This window comes from Lissotriton helveticus, chromosome 7 (genome assembly GCF_964261635.1).
Source record: "Lissotriton helveticus chromosome 7, aLisHel1.1, whole genome shotgun sequence".
In the NCBI taxonomy this organism is placed as follows: Eukaryota; Metazoa; Chordata; class Amphibia; order Caudata; family Salamandridae; genus Lissotriton; species Lissotriton helveticus.
Window position 1 is genome coordinate 1,610,201,305 of NC_136068.1, and position 21,026 is coordinate 1,610,222,330.

General features: G+C 47.9%; 1 protein-coding gene across 1 annotated transcript in view; it reads right to left on the reverse strand.

The window, feature by feature from the left end:
* LOC144770590 (cathepsin D-like) overlaps positions 1 to 21,026 on the reverse strand; it is a 288,565-nt gene that overhangs the window by 164,440 nt on the left and 103,099 nt on the right. Inside the window, exon 2 of the mRNA XM_078655246.1 lies at positions 7,798 to 7,957. Within this exon, the coding sequence (XP_078511372.1) occupies positions 7,798 to 7,957 (160 nt within the window). The remainder of the gene's footprint in view (positions 1 to 7,797; positions 7,958 to 21,026) is intronic.

Genomic DNA, 21,026 nt, shown 5'->3' on the forward strand with positions numbered 1-21,026 from the left:
CTACTGCACTGCAGCGCTCTCCTGTGGCCTCACCCCACCCTACTGTAGTACAGAGGTCTCCTGACTCCCCATCACTCCCTACTGTAGTAAAGCACTCTACGTGGATGTCACCGCACACTACTGCACTGCAGCGCTCTCCTGTGGCCTCACCCCACCCTACTGTAGTACAGAGGTCTCCTGACTCCCCATCACTCCCTACTGTAGTAAAGCACTCTACGTGGATGTCACCGCACACTACTGCACTGCAGCGCTCTCCTGTGGCCTCACCCCACCCTACTGTAGTACAGAGGTCTCCTGACTCCCCATCACTCCCTACTGTAGTAAAGCACTCTACGTGGATGTCACCGCACACTACTGCACTGCAGCGCTCTCCTGTGGCCTCACCCCACCCTACTGTAGTACAGAGGTCTCCTGACTCCCCATCACTCCCTACTGTAGTAAAGCACTCTACGTGGATGTCACCGCACACTACTGCACTGCAGCGCTCTCCTGTGGCCTCACCCCACCCTACTGTAGTACAGAGGTCTCCTGACTCCCCATCACTCCCTACTGTAGTAAAGCACTCTACGTGGATGTCACCGCACACTACTGCACTGCAGCGCTCTCCTGTGGCCTCACCCCACCCTACTGTAGTACAGAGGTCTCCTGACTCCCCATCACTCCCTACTGTAGTAAAGCACTCTACGTGGATGTCACCGCACACTACTGCACTGCAGCGCTCTCCTGTGGCCTCACCCCACCCTACTGTAGTACAGAGGTCTCCTGACTCCCCATCACTCCCTACTGTAGTAAAGCACTCTACGTGGATGTCACCGCACACTACTGCACTGCAGCGCTCTCCTGTGGCCTCACCCCACCCTACTGTAGTACAGAGGTCTCCTGACTCCCCATCACTCCCTACTGTAGTAAAGCACTCTACGTGGATGTCACCGCACACTACTGCACTGCAGCGCTCTCCTGTGGCCTCACCCCACCCTACTGTAGTACAGAGGTCTCCTGACTCCCCATCACTCCCTACTGTAGTAAAGCACTCTACGTGGATGTCACCGCACACTACTGCACTGCAGCGCTCTCCTGTGGCCTCACCCCACCCTACTGTAGTACAGAGGTCTCCTGACTCCCCATCACTCCCTACTGTAGTAAAGCACTCTACGTGGATGTCACCGCACACTACTGCACTGCAGCGCTCTCCTGTGGCCTCACCCCACCCTACTGTAGTACAGAGGTCTCCTGACTCCCCATCACTCCCTACTGTAGTAAAGCACTCTACGTGGATGTCACCGCACACTACTGCACTGCAGCGCTCTCCTGTGGCCTCACCCCACCCTACTGTAGTACAGAGGTCTCCTGACTCCCCATCACTCCCTACTGCAGTAAAGCACTCTATGTGGATGTCACCGCACACTACTGCACTGCAGCGCTCTCCTGTGGCCTCACCCCACCCTACTGTAGTACAGAGGTCTCCTGACTCCCCATCACTCCCTACTGTAGTAAAGCACTCTACGTGGATGTCACCGCACACTACTGCACTGCAGCGCTCTCCTGTGGCCTCACCCCACCCTACTGTAGTACAGAGGTCTCCTGACTCCCCATCACTCCCTACTGTAGTAAAGCACTCTACGTGGATGTCACCGCACACTACTGCACTGCAGCGCTCTCCTGTGGCCTCACCCCACCCTACTGTAGTACAGAGGTCTCCTGACTCCCCATCACTCCCTACTGTAGTAAAGCACTCTACGTGGATGTCACCGCACACTACTGCACTGCAGCGCTCTCCTGTGGCCTCACCCCACCCTACTGTAGTACAGAGGTCTCCTGACTCCCCATCACTCCCTACTGTAGTAAAGCACTCTACGTGGATGTCACCGCACACTACTGCACTGCAGCGCTCTCCTGTGGCCTCACCCCACCCTACTGTAGTACAGAGGTCTCCTGACTCCCCATCACTCCCTACTGTAGTAAAGCACTCTACGTGGATGTCACCGCACACTACTGCACTGCAGCGCTCTCCTGTGGCCTCACCCCACCCTACTGTAGTACAGAGGTCTCCTGACTCCCCATCACTCCCTACTGTAGTAAAGCACTCTACGTGGATGTCACCGCACACTACTGCACTGCAGCGCTCTCCTGTGGCCTCACCCCACCCTACTGTAGTACTGAGGTCTCTTGACTCCCCATCACTCCCTACTGTAGTAAAGCACTCTACGTGGATGTCACCGCACACTACTGCACTGCAGCGCTCTCCTGTGGCCTCACCCCACCCTACTGTAGTACAGAGGTCTCCTGACTCCCCATCACTCCCTACTGTAGTAAAGCACTCTACGTGGATGTCACCGCACACTACTGCACTGCAGCGCTCTCCTGTGGCCTCACCCCACCCTACTGTAGTACAGAGGTCTCCTGACTCCCCATCACTCCCTACTGTAGTAAAGCACTCTACGTGGATGTCACCGCACACTACTGCACTGCAGCGCTCTCCTGTGGCCTCACCCCACCCTACTGTAGTACAGAGGTCTCCTGACTCCCCATCACTCCCTACTGTAGTAAAGCACTCTACGTGGATGTCACCGCACACTACTGCACTGCAGCGCTCTCCTGTGGCCTCACCCCACCCTACTGTAGTACAGAGGTCTCCTGACTCCCCATCACTCCCTACTGTAGTAAAGCACTCTACGTGGATGTCACCGCACACTACTGCACTGCAGCGCTCTCCTGTGGCCTCACCCCACCCTACTGTAGTACAGAGGTCTCCTGACTCCCCATCACTCCCTACTGTAGTAAAGCACTCTACGTGGATGTCACCGCACACTACTGCACTGCAGCGCTCTCCTGTGGCCTCACCCCACCCTACTGTAGTACAGAGGTCTCCCGACTCCCCATCACTCCCTACTGTAGTAAAGCACTCTACGTGGATGTCACCGCACACTACTGCACTGCAGCGCTCTCCTGTGGCCTCACCCCACCCTACTGTAGTACAGAGGTCTCCCGACTCCCCATCACTCCCTACTGCAGTAAAGCACTCTACGTGGATGTCACCGCACACTACTGCACTGCAGCGCTCTCCTGTGGCCTCACCCCACCCTACTGTAGTACAGAGGTCTCCTGACTCCCCATCACTCCCTACTGTAGTAAAGCACTCTACGTGGATGTCACCGCACACTACTGCACTGCAGCGCTCTCCTGTGGCCTCACCCCACCCTACTGTAGTACAGAGGTCTCCTGACTCCCCATCACTCCCTACTGTAGTAAAGCACTCTACGTGGATGTCACCGCACACTACTGCACTGCAGCGCTCTCCTGTGGCCTCACCCCACCCTACTGTAGTACAGAGGTCTCCTGACTCCCCATCACTCCCTACTGTAGTAAAGCACTCTACATGGATGTCACCGCACACTACTGCACTGCAGCGCTCTCCTGTGGCCTCACCCCACCCTACTGTAGTACAGAGGTCTCCTGACTCCCCATCACTCCCTAGTGTAGAAAAGCACTCTACGTGGATGTCACCGCACACTACTGCACTGCAGCGCTCTCCTGTGGCCTCACCCCACCCTACTGTAGTACAGAGGTCTCCTGACTCCCCATCACTCCCTACTGCAGTAAAGCACTCTACGTGGATGTCACCGCACACTACTGCACTGCAGCGCTCTCCTGTGGCCTCACCCCACCGTAGTACAGAGGTCTCCTGACTCCCCATCCCTCCCTACTGTAGTACAGCACTCTACGTGGATGTCACCGCACACTACTGCACTGCAGCGCTCTCCTGAGACCTCGCCCCACCCTACTGTAGTACAGAGGTCTCCTGACTCCCCATCACTCCCTACTGTAGTAAAGCACTCTACGTGGATGTCACCGCACACTACTGCACTGCAGCGCTCTCCTGTGGCCTCACCCCACCCTACTGTAGTACAGAGGTCTCCTGACTCCCCATTACTCCCTACTGTAGTAAAGCACTCTACGTGGATGTCACCGCACACTACTGCACTGCAGCGCTCTCCTGTGGCCTCACCCCACCCTACTGTAGTACAGAGGTCTCCTGACTCCCCATCACTCCCTACTGTAGTAAAGCACTCTACGTGGATGTCACCGCACACTACTGCACTGCAGCGCTCTCCTGTGGCCTCACCCCACCCTACTGTAGTACAGAGGTCTCCTGACTCCCCATCACTCCCTACTGCAGTAAAGCACTCTACGTGGATGTCACCGCACACTACTGCACTGCAGCGCTCTCCTGTGGCCTCACCCCACCCTACTGTAGTACAGAGGTCTCCTGACTCCCCATCACTCCCTACTGTAGTAAAGCACTCTACGTGGATGTCACCGCACACTACTGCACTGCAGCGCTCTCCTGTGGCCTCACCCCACCCTACTGTAGTACTGAGGTCTCTTGACTCCCCATCACTCCCTAGTGTAGAAAAGCACTCTACGTGGATGTCACCGCACACTACTGCACTGCAGCGCTCTCCTGTGGCCTCACCCCACCCTACTGTAGTACAGAGGTCTCCTGACTCCCCATTACTCCCTACTGTAGTAAAGCACTCTACGTGGATGTCACCGCACACTACTGCACTGCAGCGCTCTCCTGTGGCCTCACCCCACCCTACTGTAGTACAGAGGTCTCCTGACTCCCCATCACTCCCTACTGTAGTAAAGCACTCTACGTGGATGTCACCGCACACTACTGCACTGCAGCGCTCTCCTGTGGCCTCACCCCACCCTACTGTAGTACAGAGGTCTCCTGACTCCCCATCACTCCCTACTGCAGTAAAGCACTCTACGTGGATGTCACCGCACACTACTGCACTGCAGCGCTCTCCTGTGGCCTCACCCCACCCTACTGTAGTACAGAGGTCTCCTGACTCCCCATCACTCCCTACTGTAGTAAAGCACTCTACGTGGATGTCACCGCACACTACTGCACTGCAGCGCTCTCCTGTGGCCTCACCCCACCCTACTGTAGTACAGAGGTCTCCTGACTCCCCATCACTCCCTACTGTAGTAAAGCACTCTACGTGGATGTCACCGCACACTACTGCACTGCAGCGCTCTCCTGTGGCCTCACCCCACCCTACTGTAGTACAGAGGTGTCCTGACTCCCCATCACTCCCTACTGTAGTAAAGCACTCTACGTGGATGTCACCGCACACTACTGCACTGCAGCGCTCTCCTGTGGCCTCACCCCACCCTACTGTAGTACAGAGGTCTCCTGACTCCCCATCACTCCCTACTGTAGTAAAGCACTCTACGTGGATGTCACCGCACACTACTGCACTGCAGCGCTCTCCTGTGGCCTCATCCCACCCTACTGTAGTACAGAGGTCTCCTGACTCCCCATCACTCCCTACTGTAGTAAAGCACTCTACGTGGATGTCACCGCACACTACTGCACTGCAGCGCTCTCCTGTGGCCTCACCCCACCCAACTGTAGTACAGAGGTCTCCTGACTCCCCATCACTCCCTACTGTAGTAAAGCACTCTACGTGGATGTCACCGCACACTACTGCACTGCAGCGCTCTCCTGTGGCCTCACCCCACCCTACTGTAGTACAGAGGTCTCCTGACTCCCCATCACTCCCTACTGTAGTAAAGCACTCTACGTGGATGTCACCGCACACTACTGCACTGCAGCGCTCTCCTGTGGCCTCACCCCACCCTACTGTAGTACAGAGGTCTCCTGACTCCCCATCACTCCCTACTGTAGTAAAGCACTCTACGTGGATGTCACCGCACACTACTGCACTGCAGCGCTCTCCTGTGGCCTCACCCCACCCTACTGTAGTACAGAGATCTCCTGACTCCTCATCACTCCCTACTGTAGTAAAGCACTCTACGTGGATGTCACCGCACACTACTGCACTGCAGCGCTCTCCTGTGGCCTCATCCCACCCTACTGTAGTACAGAGGTCTCCTGACTCCCCATCACTCCCTACTGTAGTAAAGCACTCTACATGGATGTCCCCGCACACTACTGCACTGCAGCGCTCTCCTGTGGCCTCACCCCACCCTACTGTAGTACAGAGGTCTCCTGACTCCCCATCACTCCCTACTGCAGTAAAGCACTCTACGTGGATGTCACCGCACACTACTGCACTGCAGCGCTCTCCTGTGGCCTCACCCCACCCTACTGTAGTACAGAGGTCTCCTGACTCCCCATCACTCCCTACTGCAGTAAAGCACTCTATGTGGATGTCACCGCACACTACTGCACTGCAGCGCTCTCCTGAGACCTCGCCACCTTGGGCAAATGATGCACGTGATATGTACATGATTAAGGATCAACATGAATAAAGAAACACATACATAACGACATCAGTAAATGAATAAATATATAAATATTTAAAACGTTACATTGTAAGTAAGCCATTATATTTATATAAATATGCTGCTGGCCTTCGGCCTAGACGTTCAGGGACAGGTAATACTGAAGTGGCAGTAAATCAGGACAGACAATCACAAGTGCAGAGGCTGCCATGGCCTCTCCTGTGACAGACAGATCGTTATGTACAAAGTAATGACCCGTGGTTATTGTGGTGTTTTATTATAAGAAACACTTCATAAAATTACTGTTTATTCCTTCAGGACTGCTCGCTTCATGGTCTGTGCACAGAGCACGCTCCTTTCACCACTGACACCCTTTTACACTAGCTGTACATGTACATAAACCGTTGATGTCACTGAATGTAAACCTTTGTAAAACATGCATGCTGTTTACAAATCTCTTCATCCGACTTTCATAATAGTATATTGATGGGGAAGACTTAATTTGTCTTCCAGTTTAGGTTTGCGAAGATCTCAAGGCTCGCAGGTGTTAGCGACAGATGTTGCAAGTGACCAGGGTCAGGATGGGGTCTGCCCTCGGGGGCATATGTCATGCGACCCCCGCGTAGGCACATAAAGGACCCATCTGGTTCTTCCTCAACCTCGGGTACTGGGACTGCAGTCCTCGGCCAGACACAGTCGGTGCACCCTAAACGTCGGAATCCCAAAGCAGACATGTTGGGATGTGTCTTCCAGCTTCTGTGCATGTGTAGATGATGGTCGACCTAGGCATGCACAACAGGCCCTCTTGGAGGCATGTCATCCCACGAAGACGGCCTGATTTGGTGGAAACAAAGTGCACCCCGCCCTTGCAGGAATAAAAAACTGGGAAGGAAGATGGGCTGAACCTATCATCTTCTGAGGTCAGCATCACTCCTCCATCTTAAGATGAGCTTTCTGTAGTATCCTACTTCTGTTTGGTTATGTAGTTTACTCATCCTACCATGGAGATATTTATATTCCAGCATATGGTTAATGTTATCCAATGTACACTTCCTTCTCAGCCGGTGTGTTTGTGCTGAGTGCTGCTTAGAATGTTGGTGATTGATGATGCACCGCGGAATGTTGGGAGCTGGTGTGCTGTGGAGTGACAGTTGAGAATGGGCTGAGCAGCAGACCGGCTGCTCCTGGTGGGGCTTCTTGAAAGACCTTATCTACTTGATGTTATCTACAATAAAGACTTCTAGAAATACATCCTTCCTGCGTGGACCTTCATCACTACACTTTCCTACAAAACATGTGTGCGGTCATCTAGGAGGAATCCCAATGAGAGGTGCGCCCAAGGTGATTATGAGCTTTTCAACAATGTGTTCAGATTTTTGTGCTCATTATTCCGGTATTCTGCTCTAAATTGAAAGACTGCAAAGATTGCCACACGATAATTAAACTATAAAGTGTCCCCTATTACCAGATGACCCCTGACTTAACATTTCTCTGCCATTCTTAACCCCGCCTGCAGAAACTTTGAGGCGTTGCACTTACATCCATATAGTTGGTCAGTTTCTCTGGATACCCAGTTGTGCCAGAGTTCAATCCCACATTCTGCTCCTCTTCCTGTTCGCCTCTGAAGTTTCTCTCTTTGAGGGGGATGCCGCCATCACTGAGGGTCCGACGGATGGAGTGGAACTTCTTCAAAGGGATCCTGGAAAACAGGGATTTTGATTATTGTTTTGCCTTTGTTCATTTGAGGTCATTGTGTTGTTCTGCAGCTGTGAGGATCACAGTCGAGATGACTGCAGACTAGACACATCACACCCAGCAACAAAATCAACATCAGGTTATCAAGAAAAGAACACTCTACACCTATAATTGTGAGCACATTGAATAGATGTGCGAATGGAAGCAGTCCTGGGCTTCCCAAAAGGAGGAGAGCAGTAAACCAGGCATGGCCTGTGTGTGGTATGCAGCCGCCAAGGCCACTGGATGCTGAGGCAGAGCCAAAACGATGGTCATTAACATGTCATATTGGAGACTTGTTCTTGAGTTCACAACACCAAACTCAAATAGCAGTGTTTTGCCAGATATTAAATTGTTGGGCGTCTGTTCACAGCTGTTACTAAAATCCATCCTTCTCTGGATTCCAAACCTAAAACTCCAACCTCTGAGCTTTCCCACTGTTCTTCAAGAATAACATGTCATGAGTGATGTAATATGTGAGGTACTTAGCAGTGCATGTTTTTTTAAACTTTTTTTCTCAGGACATGGGATAGAGGACCCAAGTCCTTAAATGGCAGCTGCCACATCTTTGTTGATGTGGTGGCAGGCAATCAGATCTTATCTTTGGTTCTGTTGGCTCCGCTGATCCTCCACAGTGTGAAATATACATACATTTTGAACATTAATTTCTCAAAAACTACTGAACGGATTTACACCAAATCTCAAAAAGCACACTTTCTGGATCAAGATCTAGCTTTCTGTCAAATTTGGTGAAATTCTGTTCAGCTGTTTTTTCAGTATCGCAATTCAGTTTTCTATGGAAAATTGTATGGGGGAAAAACATTTTGGGGCTTCCAACTTGAAACATAAGGTCAAAACATTCCAGGAAGGAGATTAGGTGGATTAGACCTTTCTTTGAAAGGTTTTGTGCCAATTTGTCAAATAGTGCCACAGTTATTAACAAACCAAAAAACCCATTTCCTATGGAAACATGGTCCTAACTATAACTACGCACATGGTGGAATATTGTCTTGTCATGAGAGTTCTTACAGTTCTGTCAGTCTCAAAGCACAATTCAATGTAATAATCTTTACAGTCCTTAATAAAGTTTAAAGTTAAATGTTTGATAATTGATCAAAGTTTGATTCCTCAACACAACAATTTTCAGAATACCTATATGTAGTCCAAATGTCCTCAGAAAACTTCAGAAGAAGCAACTGCTCGTTGTAAATTTGAAATCCTGAATCCAGTTAGCAAGTTCCTGTTTGAAACAACATTGCATCACGAATCCCTAGCAAGGATGCCATGAAATACTGGAGAAGTTATACCAAATCATCCAAGATGGCTGCTGATATGTCCCCACAATGTGAGAGTTCAGGGACTGCTGGGAAATGTAGTTTATTATCAGGAAGCCATTTCATAGTGCATTCTAGACGCACAAAACTTCACTCCAACCTCACACCAGACAGCACTGACTTTCAAATTCTCTAAAATAGTGTCTGACACTTCTCTGTAATAGACTAAGGGGCCGATTCCGTTGTTGGATGGTAGTGCTCCGACCGACGGTTGGAGCCCTTCTGCCCGCATCGGAACGTGGCGTTCGGATTCCTTTCCGACCAAGCCATTCTGATAGGCTCGGTTGGAAAGGAATCCGACTCGGATTTCCGGATGGCTTACGACGGGCTCGGAGAGTCCGCCCGCCATCCCGAAACCCTTCTGTACTCCCCTGGCCGTCTCTTTCCGACCAAGGGAGTACGATGGCAGTTTCCCACTGCCTTTTCGTGCCGGTCTTTCTGGTTGGTGAACTGCACCCCTGCATTTCACATTGCGAACATGCATTCGTTCAGAATGCATGCTCCGATTGTGAAGTATACGAGTGCGACCGAACAGGGTTCAGTCGCATCGTACTTGCAGGTACGTAACGACGACAGTAGGTCGCTCGGTTATGGTTCCTGACCAATGTCGGACGGACTCAGGTGCGTCAGACATCGGAATCGGCCCCTAAGTGTAAGGGGGTTTGGAGTGTTGCTCACCCAGCAGTAAGCCATAGCTCCTGACATTGACTCTCGCAAATAATCAAAGATGTTTTGGGTCCATACAAAAATGCAGGTTTCGTTCCTCTAATTCTACTATTAGAAACCTGCCAATCTGTGATTTGGACCTCAACTTAGTCCCTAAAATCAACACGGTTGTGAAGAGATCGAAAGGAGTTATTTATAGTTTGGAGGATGTGTAACATCTGTCACAAATGTGTGGATGTTTGTTGCTCTATGTAGAGTTTAGATTCAGTCAGGAGGAATGTGCCTGCACTTAGACATGAATCTGTTAAGCCAGAGGTGATGGTACCTCCATTAGCTTCCAGTGGAGTTTAGCATCGATTTAAAACTCTTTTAATGTCCATAAAACTTTCTGAAGCAAATATCCCAGCTATTCTCATTCCTATACCAACAAGCCAGAACGTGGGTTGGCCGTTTCTCACCTGATCTAATAGTTTTCCTTCAAGAAACAAAGGCTTTGAGGACGATCTTTGGGGCAACAGGACTCAAGACCTTGGAACACCGTTAGCTTTAAGCTCAAGTTTCAATCTCACAAACTTCAATTCAGGAAAGTTCCATTCAGATCAGCTTTTGATTAAGCATTCATTATAGCAAGGGGAGCAGCTGTAGGATCCCATGTCCAAGACCACTCAACACACAAGGCAGAACTCTAACTCCTTAAACTAATAAGCTCTCACTTAGCTGTTCTTCCTTCCTAGCACTCTGTACTGCCCTGGTCAACGTGTGTTGTAGTATAAAGTTTCAAATAAATATATAAAATGCTGAAATGTCATCTATATGTTGATCATGCAGAAAGGGTTGAGGTTGGTTATTTTGGGCTTGAAGTCTAAATGTCCAAATGACCATCAAATTGCACACAGGCAATTTCTTATGAACTGAAATGAAAAGAATATTTGTAAAGCGCAGTAGCTACCCTGAGGCATCCTAGCACTGCGGAAAAATGCGGGCAAGAGGTTGCTGGGGTCTATAAGTGTTTATTGAAAAAGAAAGTTTTTAGGAGTTTGACGAAAGGCAGTAGGTTGGGTTCTGCCCGCAGGTGGAGAGGAAGAGAATTCCACAGTTTTGCTGAGTTGTAAGCAAAGGAGCGACCACCGCACCTTGCTTTCTTAATTTTAGGGACAAGGGCGAGGAAAGAATCGGCCGATCGGAGCTGTCTATTAGGTTGGTAGGGAGTGATCAGTGATTGGATGATGGCAGGGCCAGTTTTCCAGAAAGCCCTGTGGGCAATGCACAGGGCCTTTAATTGAATTCTTTGCCTGACCGGGAGCCAATGCTGACTCTTTAATCCTGGATTAGTTGATTGCCGGCGGGAGATTTGAAGGAGTGTGCGTGCTGCACAGTTTTGGCCAATCCTCAGTTTTCGGGTAGTGGATTGGGGGGCCCCAAGATAATGGGCATTCCCATAGTCCAGGCATGATAAAATTAGGCCTTGGACCATGATTTGTCTTGCCTGAAACGGGAGTAGGGGAAGGATTTTCCGTAGTAGCCTGAGTAGACCATAACATGAGGCTGATAGCTTCGCTGCTTGATGGTTGAAGTTGAGAGAGAGGTTGAGCCAGATGCCCAGGCTTTTTATTGCGTTTTTTGGAGCTGGGGTGGGGCCGAGACAGATGGGCCACAGTAGGTTTGCATTAAACGAGGGAGTATGTCCTAAGAGCATAAGCCTATATCTAATCTATGATGTAATATTTCACATATGACCATAAACTCCTGTGAAGACACCTCAGTGGATGCGGGATGGCCGCCTTTCCATGAGCTCCGTCACAGCCATGGCGAAGAGATGGGCAGCACCTTCCATGGAGCAACGTAACTTGCTGGCAGGTCATAAAATGATGACCAAAAACCTTCCAGCTGCCGAAGGGGTGTAAGAATTCCTAATTTTGGCCCCTATTTGGAAGAATTTTGGTAAATTACGGTGGCGCTGACCAGTGAGTTGCGCCCATCATTTTGTTTTGTATTTCAGGGCTTAATTATACCAGGATCTTTTCCATTCCCCTTTCAATGCCACCTCTATGTTCTCTAATGTTAAGGGGCATTTGAACAGTCACAATTTGCCACTTGTTTTTTAATTTAATGCCTTAGGTCAGGAAAGACAATGGGGCATATTAGCAAGAACCTCGTTAAAATTATCACCGTCGTAGCGGCACGAAACTGCCGCTAAAACGGCGATAATGGGCTTGCTAATGTGCGTTATAGAATTTCAATAGAAGCCCAGGTTAGATGCCCTGCACATCTAACCTGGGCTTCTATTGGAATTCTAAAACGCATATTATCGCCATTTTAGCGGCAGTTTCCTGCCGCTAAAACAGCGATAATTTTAACGAGGTTCTTGCTAATATGCCCCAATATTCTTTTTTCCTCTCCGTCTGCTATTCAAGGTACCTCTGTCTGTCACTGGCTTTTTCAGCTTCATATGGGGGAAACCAGGACCTGCAACTCAACATTAACAAATCACTCCAAAACAACTCTAAAGTTGCCATTGTCAACCCCTTCCCAATTCTGGAAGAAATAGAGGACTCTGGGGGTGTAAGTCAATGGTCTCCCTCTAGTCTGTCAGACTCTCAAGCCATGTCTGCGTACAAGCTATCTTCTAAGTTACCTACATCTTCGAATGCCTCAGCATACATTACAGCTAATAAAGACCCTCTCTCCCCTATAAAAGCCAAATCTATGGTCTCAATGGAGCTCATTCTCGAAGAAATCAGTGCTCTCGAACCTTACATGGAAAACACTAACAGGAAGTTCAGACCCATGGTGAAAATGGTCTTCTGTTATAGATAGAGTAACTCAAGTGGACTGTAGGGTTGAAGTGTTCGAAAACACTACACTAACTGTTCAGGCATTACAATCTGAAATGTTGCCTCTCAGAAAACATGCTAAGGACATGGACAATAGGAACAGGAAAAATCATTTGCGCATTTATGGTCTGCCCGGGGGAATAGAAGCTTCTAATCCTACGTCTTTTTTTTCCAAACCTTTCTCTCCAAAGTCTTGGATCTTCCTACTTCCCCTCTTTTGGACATACAAAGTGCGCAAAGACTTGTTCATTCTGCTTGTCTGCCTCAACTTCACCGAAACCTAGGGTTGTCATCCTTTACTGTTTAGAGTAGCTGGATCTCCTTAAGGCCATTAAGGCAGCTGAAGCCAAAGGTCGTATTTTATGGTCTGGATCCAACCTATTTATTATGCAGGATTTTGCTGAGGCCACAGCAGACCGAAGGAAATTATTTCTTGATATGCGACCAAGCTCTTCTTCCACCTAACCCTGTTACAAAACGTTGGGGATTCAATAACTCCCTTCTTCATATCTAGAGCCTCAAATTACACAAAATTTTGAACACTTTGCTATCTCCTTTTTTTCTTGAGAAGGAAAACCTAGATATTTCCCCTCAGACCTTCTGGGAAGCTTTTAAAGCTGCTTCTAGAGATGTCATCATTTCCTTTGTAGCTCACAAAAGGAAGTTCTCCTCCAACAAAGTAAATCTACTTATGAATCGTATTAAACAATTATCACCTTTCTAAATTGACATCTTGTCTGGAAGAGTTAATCAAACCTTTATTTGCTTTTAATAACATTTCCGCAGAGAATGCCAACTCATATCTCCTTAAATCTAGAGCTAAATATTATGGACGACAAAATAAAGCTGCAAAATGTCTTGCTAATTACTTTAAACTGAAAAAAGATCGTACCAAAGTAGACTCTTGACCTCCACTAACCAGGCTGTTCACAGAAATGAAAATATCCTTCCAGTCATTCTACACCCTGGAACCCTATGCTAATCAGGACGATATATATTTTTTAAAACATATTTGTATTAATTTTATACAGCATGGGGCGATAATAAAGCGTCGCAGCCATTAATGCAGTGTTACAATATTTCCGACTTCGCAACAACCAGTTCCAACAGTGTCCTGATTTGTGAAAAACAAATATGTACATCGTAACCCTTTATGGGTATTCACATTTCAGGATCTACCATTATCATTAGCTGTTGCAATTAGGCATTGTCCAGTAAATCAAATAAAGAACATAACATTTCTCAACTACCCACCTCCCACCCACTCGTCTGGCTCGCCCCCAGATAATAAGATCCGGACCTGGATTTTTAGCTTTCGTTCACATAAGTATTGCATGGGGGTCGTTAGGTTTTAGGGACGGCGGTCGGGCTGGAAGATACAGTAGCCAGTAGGGGTCGCTGGGGAATAACTACAATGTCACGTGGCGGGGAGAGGTGGGCGGTATGTTTTATGTACTGTAAGGCGTAAAGGGGTCAGTAGCCTTGAGTGACTCTAAAATCTAGTCCCATTCCGTAGAGATGGGTGTTTTGCGTACCCCTCAGAATTCCTCTCACCTGATGATAGCGCTTTCTGCTCCACCTGATCGGACCATCTCCTTGTGCCAGTTGGTTAGTATAGGGGGAAAAGCTGATTTCCATTTCATTGTAATAGGGCGTTTTGCTATGAGGATAGCCATATCCGCACAATTGAGTTGGACTTTCTGTGAATTTGGGCGTCAGTGTAGTCCCAGCAAGCAGCTATCTGCTGTGTCCCAGCCGGGGGTACCTGTTGTTTCTCCTACTAATTGCACATCTGAGGACCAAAACCCTTCCTGGAATGGGCACGTCCATAGCATGTGTAACATGTCCGCATCCTCCGTCTGGTATCTAGCGCAGCAGACGGGTGCGTCAGGATATATGCAATTGAGGTGATGTGGACTGATGTATGCCCTGTGAAGGATCATATATTGTATAAGTTTGAATTTGGCATTATGAGATACCTTTCTGGGGAATTCCAGGAGAGAGGACCAGTCGTTGTCGGTTAGGTCTCTTCCGAGATCTCTAGTCCATTTTTCTCTTAGAGTTGTGAGAGAGGTCCCTACCTGTGCCCAGATGCCCCTGTATAGCCATCTGATTAGGTGGCGTCCTTCACCCATCAGACATACGGTATGCATCAGTTCATGTGGAGGGGGCTCGATCCCATCTGGGGACCAGTACTTTTTAACGTATCAGGTGATGGTATAAACAAGGAGCGCAGGACTCCCTGGCCCGAGCAATATTCTCGTATTCCACTAGTGCGCCGTCAATGAACAATGCCCTGACTGTGGATACCCCTTCCCATGTCCAGTGGGACAGACTTCGCCTGGTGATTAACCCGGTTGCGATGGGGATTCCAAGTAAGGGAGTGTTAGGAGTGTAGGGGAGGCTTTGTCTGGTATATTGTAAGGCCCTTTTCCAATAGGAGAGTGCTATTCGTAGCAAAAGGGGGATGTCAGAGGGTATCTTACTCCTGGGCAGTAACAGGGTGTGCAGAGTGTCCCGGCCCAGAGATTTTGGTGTGTAGTCGATTTCGTATAGGTTTCGGCCTGTTAGCCAATAAGATAGCCATTGCAGCTGGCTAGCTAAGTAGTAAGCGTGAAAATCCGGCACTCCTAGCCCTTCTTCGTCTGGCCACAGTTGTATCTTGGCCACACCCACCCGTCTTTGCCCTTTTCCCCAGATGAGGTCCGAAAGAAGGGAATCTAGTGTCTGAAAGATAGGGGCGGGGATCAGTGCTGGCAGGTTCATAAAAAAATTCAACAGTCGTGGGAGAATCGCCATCTTGGAGATGGCTATTCTGCCCATCACCGAGAGGGGTAGGGATACCCAGAAGGAAACCTGGGCCCGTAGCGATCTGATCGCTATCATCAGATTGCCCTCTATAAGATCTTGTGGGGCCCTGTTTTTCTGGATACCCAGGTATTCAAGATATGTGGAGCGATTGCTAAGGTGAGCTGTCCAAACTTGACAGTTTCAGGGCTCTCTTCCAAGCGGACAAAAAACGCGTGTGCTTTCTTCTCATTTATGGCAAGCCCTGATATATGTTTGAATTGTTGGAAAATGCTCGGGATGGGCTCTAGGTCATCTGTCAAGTCATGGATGTATAAAATGAGGTTATCAGCGTGTGCTGATATTACATGTGTCGCGCCTCCTAGTCGGATCCCTTTTGCCTCTGCTTTCTTCTGCAGTTTGATTGCAAGGGGCTCTAGAGCTAGCACAAATAGCAGCGGCGACAGGGGGCAGCCCTGCCACATGCCTTTGGCCACTGGGTATGGATGTGAGATATGGGAGCCTGTGCGGACTCGGGCTGTGGGGGCTGTATATAAGAGCTTGACCCAACTCATGCACCTGGTGGAATGCCAAATTAGTCAATGGCCGCTACCATGTATTCCCAATTTAAGGTGTCAAAGGCTTGTTGCAAATCAAGGGAAATACATCCAGCCTTCCGGATAATGACTGGGGCGGCCCCCATGACATGATGTAAGTGTGTGATGTTCAGGGATTTGCTATGGGCTGAGCAGAAGACACACTGATCGGTATGGATTCGTTTGGGAGGTAAGGAAGTAGTCAGCGGACCAGAATCTTGCTGAGGATTTTATATTCCATGTGTAAGAGGGATAGCAGATGGTAGCCCGACATATCTCGTGGCTCTCTGCCCGGTTTGGGGAGGAAGGTGACCAGGGCCTGCATGGTAGAAAGAGGAAGATTACGAGCTTTTTGAGCTGATTTATATAAGCGTTCCAGGTGCAGTGTTAATTTTTCTGCGAAGGTGTTAAAGAACTCTGCCGGAAGACCATCTAGGCCCGTGATTTTATTACAGGGAGTTCTCGGATAGCCTCCTTAATTTCCACCTCAGTGATGGGGCCGGATAGATCCTCCTGGGCAGCCTCTGCTAACTTGGGGCAAGTTAGATTTTCTAGGAAGATTGCCATGGGCTCTGTCATTATATTATTCGGGGCACAATATAAAGCCTCGTAGTAGTTGCTGAAGGCCAGGTATATTTCATGTTGTGTGTGTACTATGGTGCCGTCCGGCAGGGCCACGCCGTGTATGGGGGTGGGGGGACCGCTTCTCGTAGCAATCATGCGAACTTCAGGACGATATATTTAGTTATTTATCCTCTATCGAATTGCTTTCGATCCTACTACAGATCTCATTTCATTAGAGGATGACATTTGAGTTGAAAACATTCTCACTGCTATTCGGTTCATCAAGAAGGGGAAGGCTTCGGGGCCTGATTGTTTCATTATAGAATTTTATATACATTTCTCCAAACTTCTTACATCCAAATTACATTTGTTTTTTTCTCATTTCATTTTGTATAACTCTGTTGAGGTTCCTTCCGGGATACTTTAATTTGTCTTATCCCTAAAGAGAACAAGGATACAAGACCATGTAAGAATTATAGGCCTATTTCCCTTGTTAATTTGGATTATAAAATCTTTGCGAATATTCTTGCCCTTCGCCTGGAACCTATATTACCTAAATTAATAGGAAGGGAACAATCTGGCTTTATTAAAGGTAGACATATTTTGGACAACTTCAGCTTATATTCTAATGTTTTAAGTAAATCCAAATCATATAAACATTCTTTAGCTGCTATTTCCTTGGATGCCGAAAAGGCATGTGACCAAGTTGGTTGGCCCTTTATTTTTTCTACCCTTTCCAGGTTCGGCTTTGGTGCTCAATTTATTAATTTTGTGTATCTATTATACTCTGCTCCCAAAGCACCTATCCTAGTCAATGGTCTTAATTCGTCATCTTTTACACTTCATCAAGGTGTTCGGCGAGGGTGCCCTCTTTCTCCCTTATCATTTGTTCTTGCCTTAGAACCCTTGTACTAAAAAATCTGTTTGATCTCTGAAATTAGGGGTTTCCAATATGGAGACAAACAGCTAAAATTTTCAGTTTATGCAGATGACATTCTGCGTTTCCTTTTGCATCCACTATCCTCATTGCCAGCCTTCCTGAATGAAGTTGAAAGCTTCACTTCCGTTCCAGGATATAAGTCAAATGTTGATAAGTGTGAAATCCTCCCTTTAAATAAGTTCTGTTTTCATGCGAATTTCATTTCTTCTTACTTTCATTGGAATATGGGTAAGATTAAATATCTTCGGCTATGGTGTAATGCTTCAATAAAAGACTCTGAGGCATAATAGCAAGGGCAATATCGCCGCCTTAGCGGGACTTTTTCACGCTTATGCGGCGATATTTCTATCGCCCTATCAGCAAGCTGTCGCTAACAGCAGTTGGCGACAGCTTTTAGGCGATAGCGACCGGTTTGGGGCCCACTTTGCATGTCAGCGATATTTATCGCTAATGACATGCAAAGTGGGCGTACCCAAACTGTTAGCGACTGAAAGCAGTCGCTAACACAGCTATCGCCTATTAGCATCGCAGGCTTAGCAATAAAAAAGTCACGCTAAGCGCAATTACCGCTAGAATCTAACGCCTGCTAATAGGATGAATTACCTGTATATTCAATGGGAGGTGGATTTTTAGGTTAAGCCCCCATTGGCGTTAATGAGTGAATATCGCTGGATCAAGATCTAGCTTTCTGTCAAATTTGGTGAAATTCTGTTCAGCTGTTTTTTCAGTATCGCAATTCAGTTTTCTACGGAAAATTGTATGGGGGAAAAACATTTTGGGGCTTCCAACTTGAAACATAAGGTCAAAACATTCCAGGAAGGAGATTAGGTGGATTAGACCTTTCTTTGAAAGGTTTTGTGCCAATTTGTCAAATAGTGCCACAGTTATTAACAAACCAAAAAACCCATTTCCTATGGAAACATGGTCCTAACTATAACTACGCACATGGTGGAATATTGTCTTGTCATGAGAGTTCTTACAGTTCTGTCAGTCTCAAAGCACAATTCAATGTAATAATCTTTACAGTCCTTAATAAAGTTTAAAGTTAAATGTTTGATAATTGATCAAAGTTTGATTCCTCAACACAACAATTTTCAGAATACCTATATGTAGTCCAAATGTCCTCAGAAAACTTCAGAAGAAGCAACTGCTCGTTGTAAATTTGAAATCCTGAATCCAGTTAGCAAGTTCCTGTTTGAAACAACATTGCATCACGAATCCCTAGCAAGGATGCCATGAAATACTGGAGAAGTTATACCAAATCATCCAAGATGGCTGCTGATATGTCCCCACAATGTGAGAGTTCAGGGACTGCTGGGAAATGTAGTTTATTATCAGGAAGCCATTCCATAGTGCATTCTAGACGCACAAAACTTCACTCCAACCTCACACCAGACAGCACTGACTTTCAAATTCTCTAAAATAGTGTCTGACACTTCTCTGTAATAGACTAAGGGGCCGATTCCGTTGTTGGATGGTAGTGCTCCGACCGACGGTTGGAGCCCTTCTGCCCGCATCGGAACGTGGCGTTCGGATTCCTTTCCGACCAAGCCATTCTGATAGGCTCGGTTGGAAAGGAATCCGACTCGGATTTCCCGATGGCTTACGACGGGCTCGGAGAGTCCGCCCGCCATCCCGAAACCCTTCTGTACTCCCCTGGCCGTCTCTTTCTGACCAAGGGAGTACGATGGCAGTTTCCCACTGCCTTTTCGTGCCGGTCTTTCTGGCACGAAAAGGGAGTTGGAAACTGTCTTTGGGGGCCCCCGGTTGGGCTCCCATGAGTGTGAGGCCGCCAAATGGTGGCCTGGGGGGCACAGGTGCCCCCTGTTGATCCCTGCACCCGGTGGCAGGCACCTTGGGGTGCCTGCCATCGGGTGCAGGGGTGAACTGCACCCCTGCATTTCACATTGCGAACATGCATTCGTTCAGAATGCATGCTCCGATTGTGAAGTATACGAGTGCGACCGAACAGGGTTCAGTCGCATCGTACTTGCAGGTACGTAACGACGACAGTAGGTCGCTCGGTTATGGTTCCTGACCAATGTCGGACGGACTCAGGTGCGTCAGACATCGGAATCGGCCCCTAAGTGTAAGGGGGTTTGGAGTGTTGCTCACCCAGCAGTAAGCCATAGCTCCTGACATTGACTCTCGCAAATAATCAAAGATGTTTTGGGTCCATACAAAAATGCAGGTTTCGTTCCTCTAATTCTACTATTAGAAACCTGCCAATCTGTGATTTGGACCTCAACTTAGTCCCTAAAATCAACACGGTTGTGAAGAGATCGAAAGGAGTTATTTATAGTTTGGAGGATGTGTAACATCTGTCACAAATGTGTGGATGTTTGTTGCTCTATGTAGAGTTTAGATTCAGTCAGGAGGAATGTGCCTGCACTTAGACATGAATCTGTTAAGCCAGAGGTGATGGTACCTCCATTAGCTTCCAGTGGAGTTTAGCATCGATTTAAAACTCTTTTAATGTCCATAAAACTTTCTGAAGCAAATATCCCAGCTATTCTCATTCCTATACCAACAAGCCAGAACGTGGGTTGGCCGTTTCTCACCTGATCTAATAGTTTTCCTTCAAGAAACAAAGGCTTTGAGGACGATCTTTGGGGCAACAGGACTCAAGACCTTGGAACACCGTTAGCTTTAAGCTCAAGTTTCAATCTCACAAACTTCAATTCAGGAAAGTTCCATTCAGATCAGCTTTTGATTAAGCATTCATTATAGCAAGGGGAGCAGCTGTAGGATCCCATGTCCAAGACCACTCAACACACAAGGCAGAACTCTAACTCCTTAAACTAATAAGCTCTCACTTAGCTGTTCTTCCTTCCTAGCACTCTGTACTGCCCTGGTCAACGTGTGTTGTAGTATAAAGTTTCAAATAAATATATAAAATGCTGAAATGTCATCTATATGTTGATCATGCAGAAAGGGTTGAGGTTGGTTATTTTGGGCTTGAAGTCTAAATGTCCAAATGACCATCAAATTGCACACAGGCAATTTCTTATGAACTGAAATGAAAAGAATATTTGTAAAGCGCAGTAGCTACCCTGAGGCATCCTAGCACTGCGGAAAAATGCGGGCAAGAGGTTGCTGGGGTCTATAAGTGTTTATTGAAAAAGAAAGTTTTTAGGAGTTTGACGAAAGGCAGTAGGTTGGGTTCTGCCCGCAGGTGGAGAGGAAGAGAATTCCACAGTTTTGCTGAGTTGTAAGCAAAGGAGCGACCACCGCACCTTGCTTTCTTAATTTTAGGGACAAGGGCGAGGAAAGAATCGGCCGATCGGAGCTGTCTATTAGGTTGGTAGGGAGT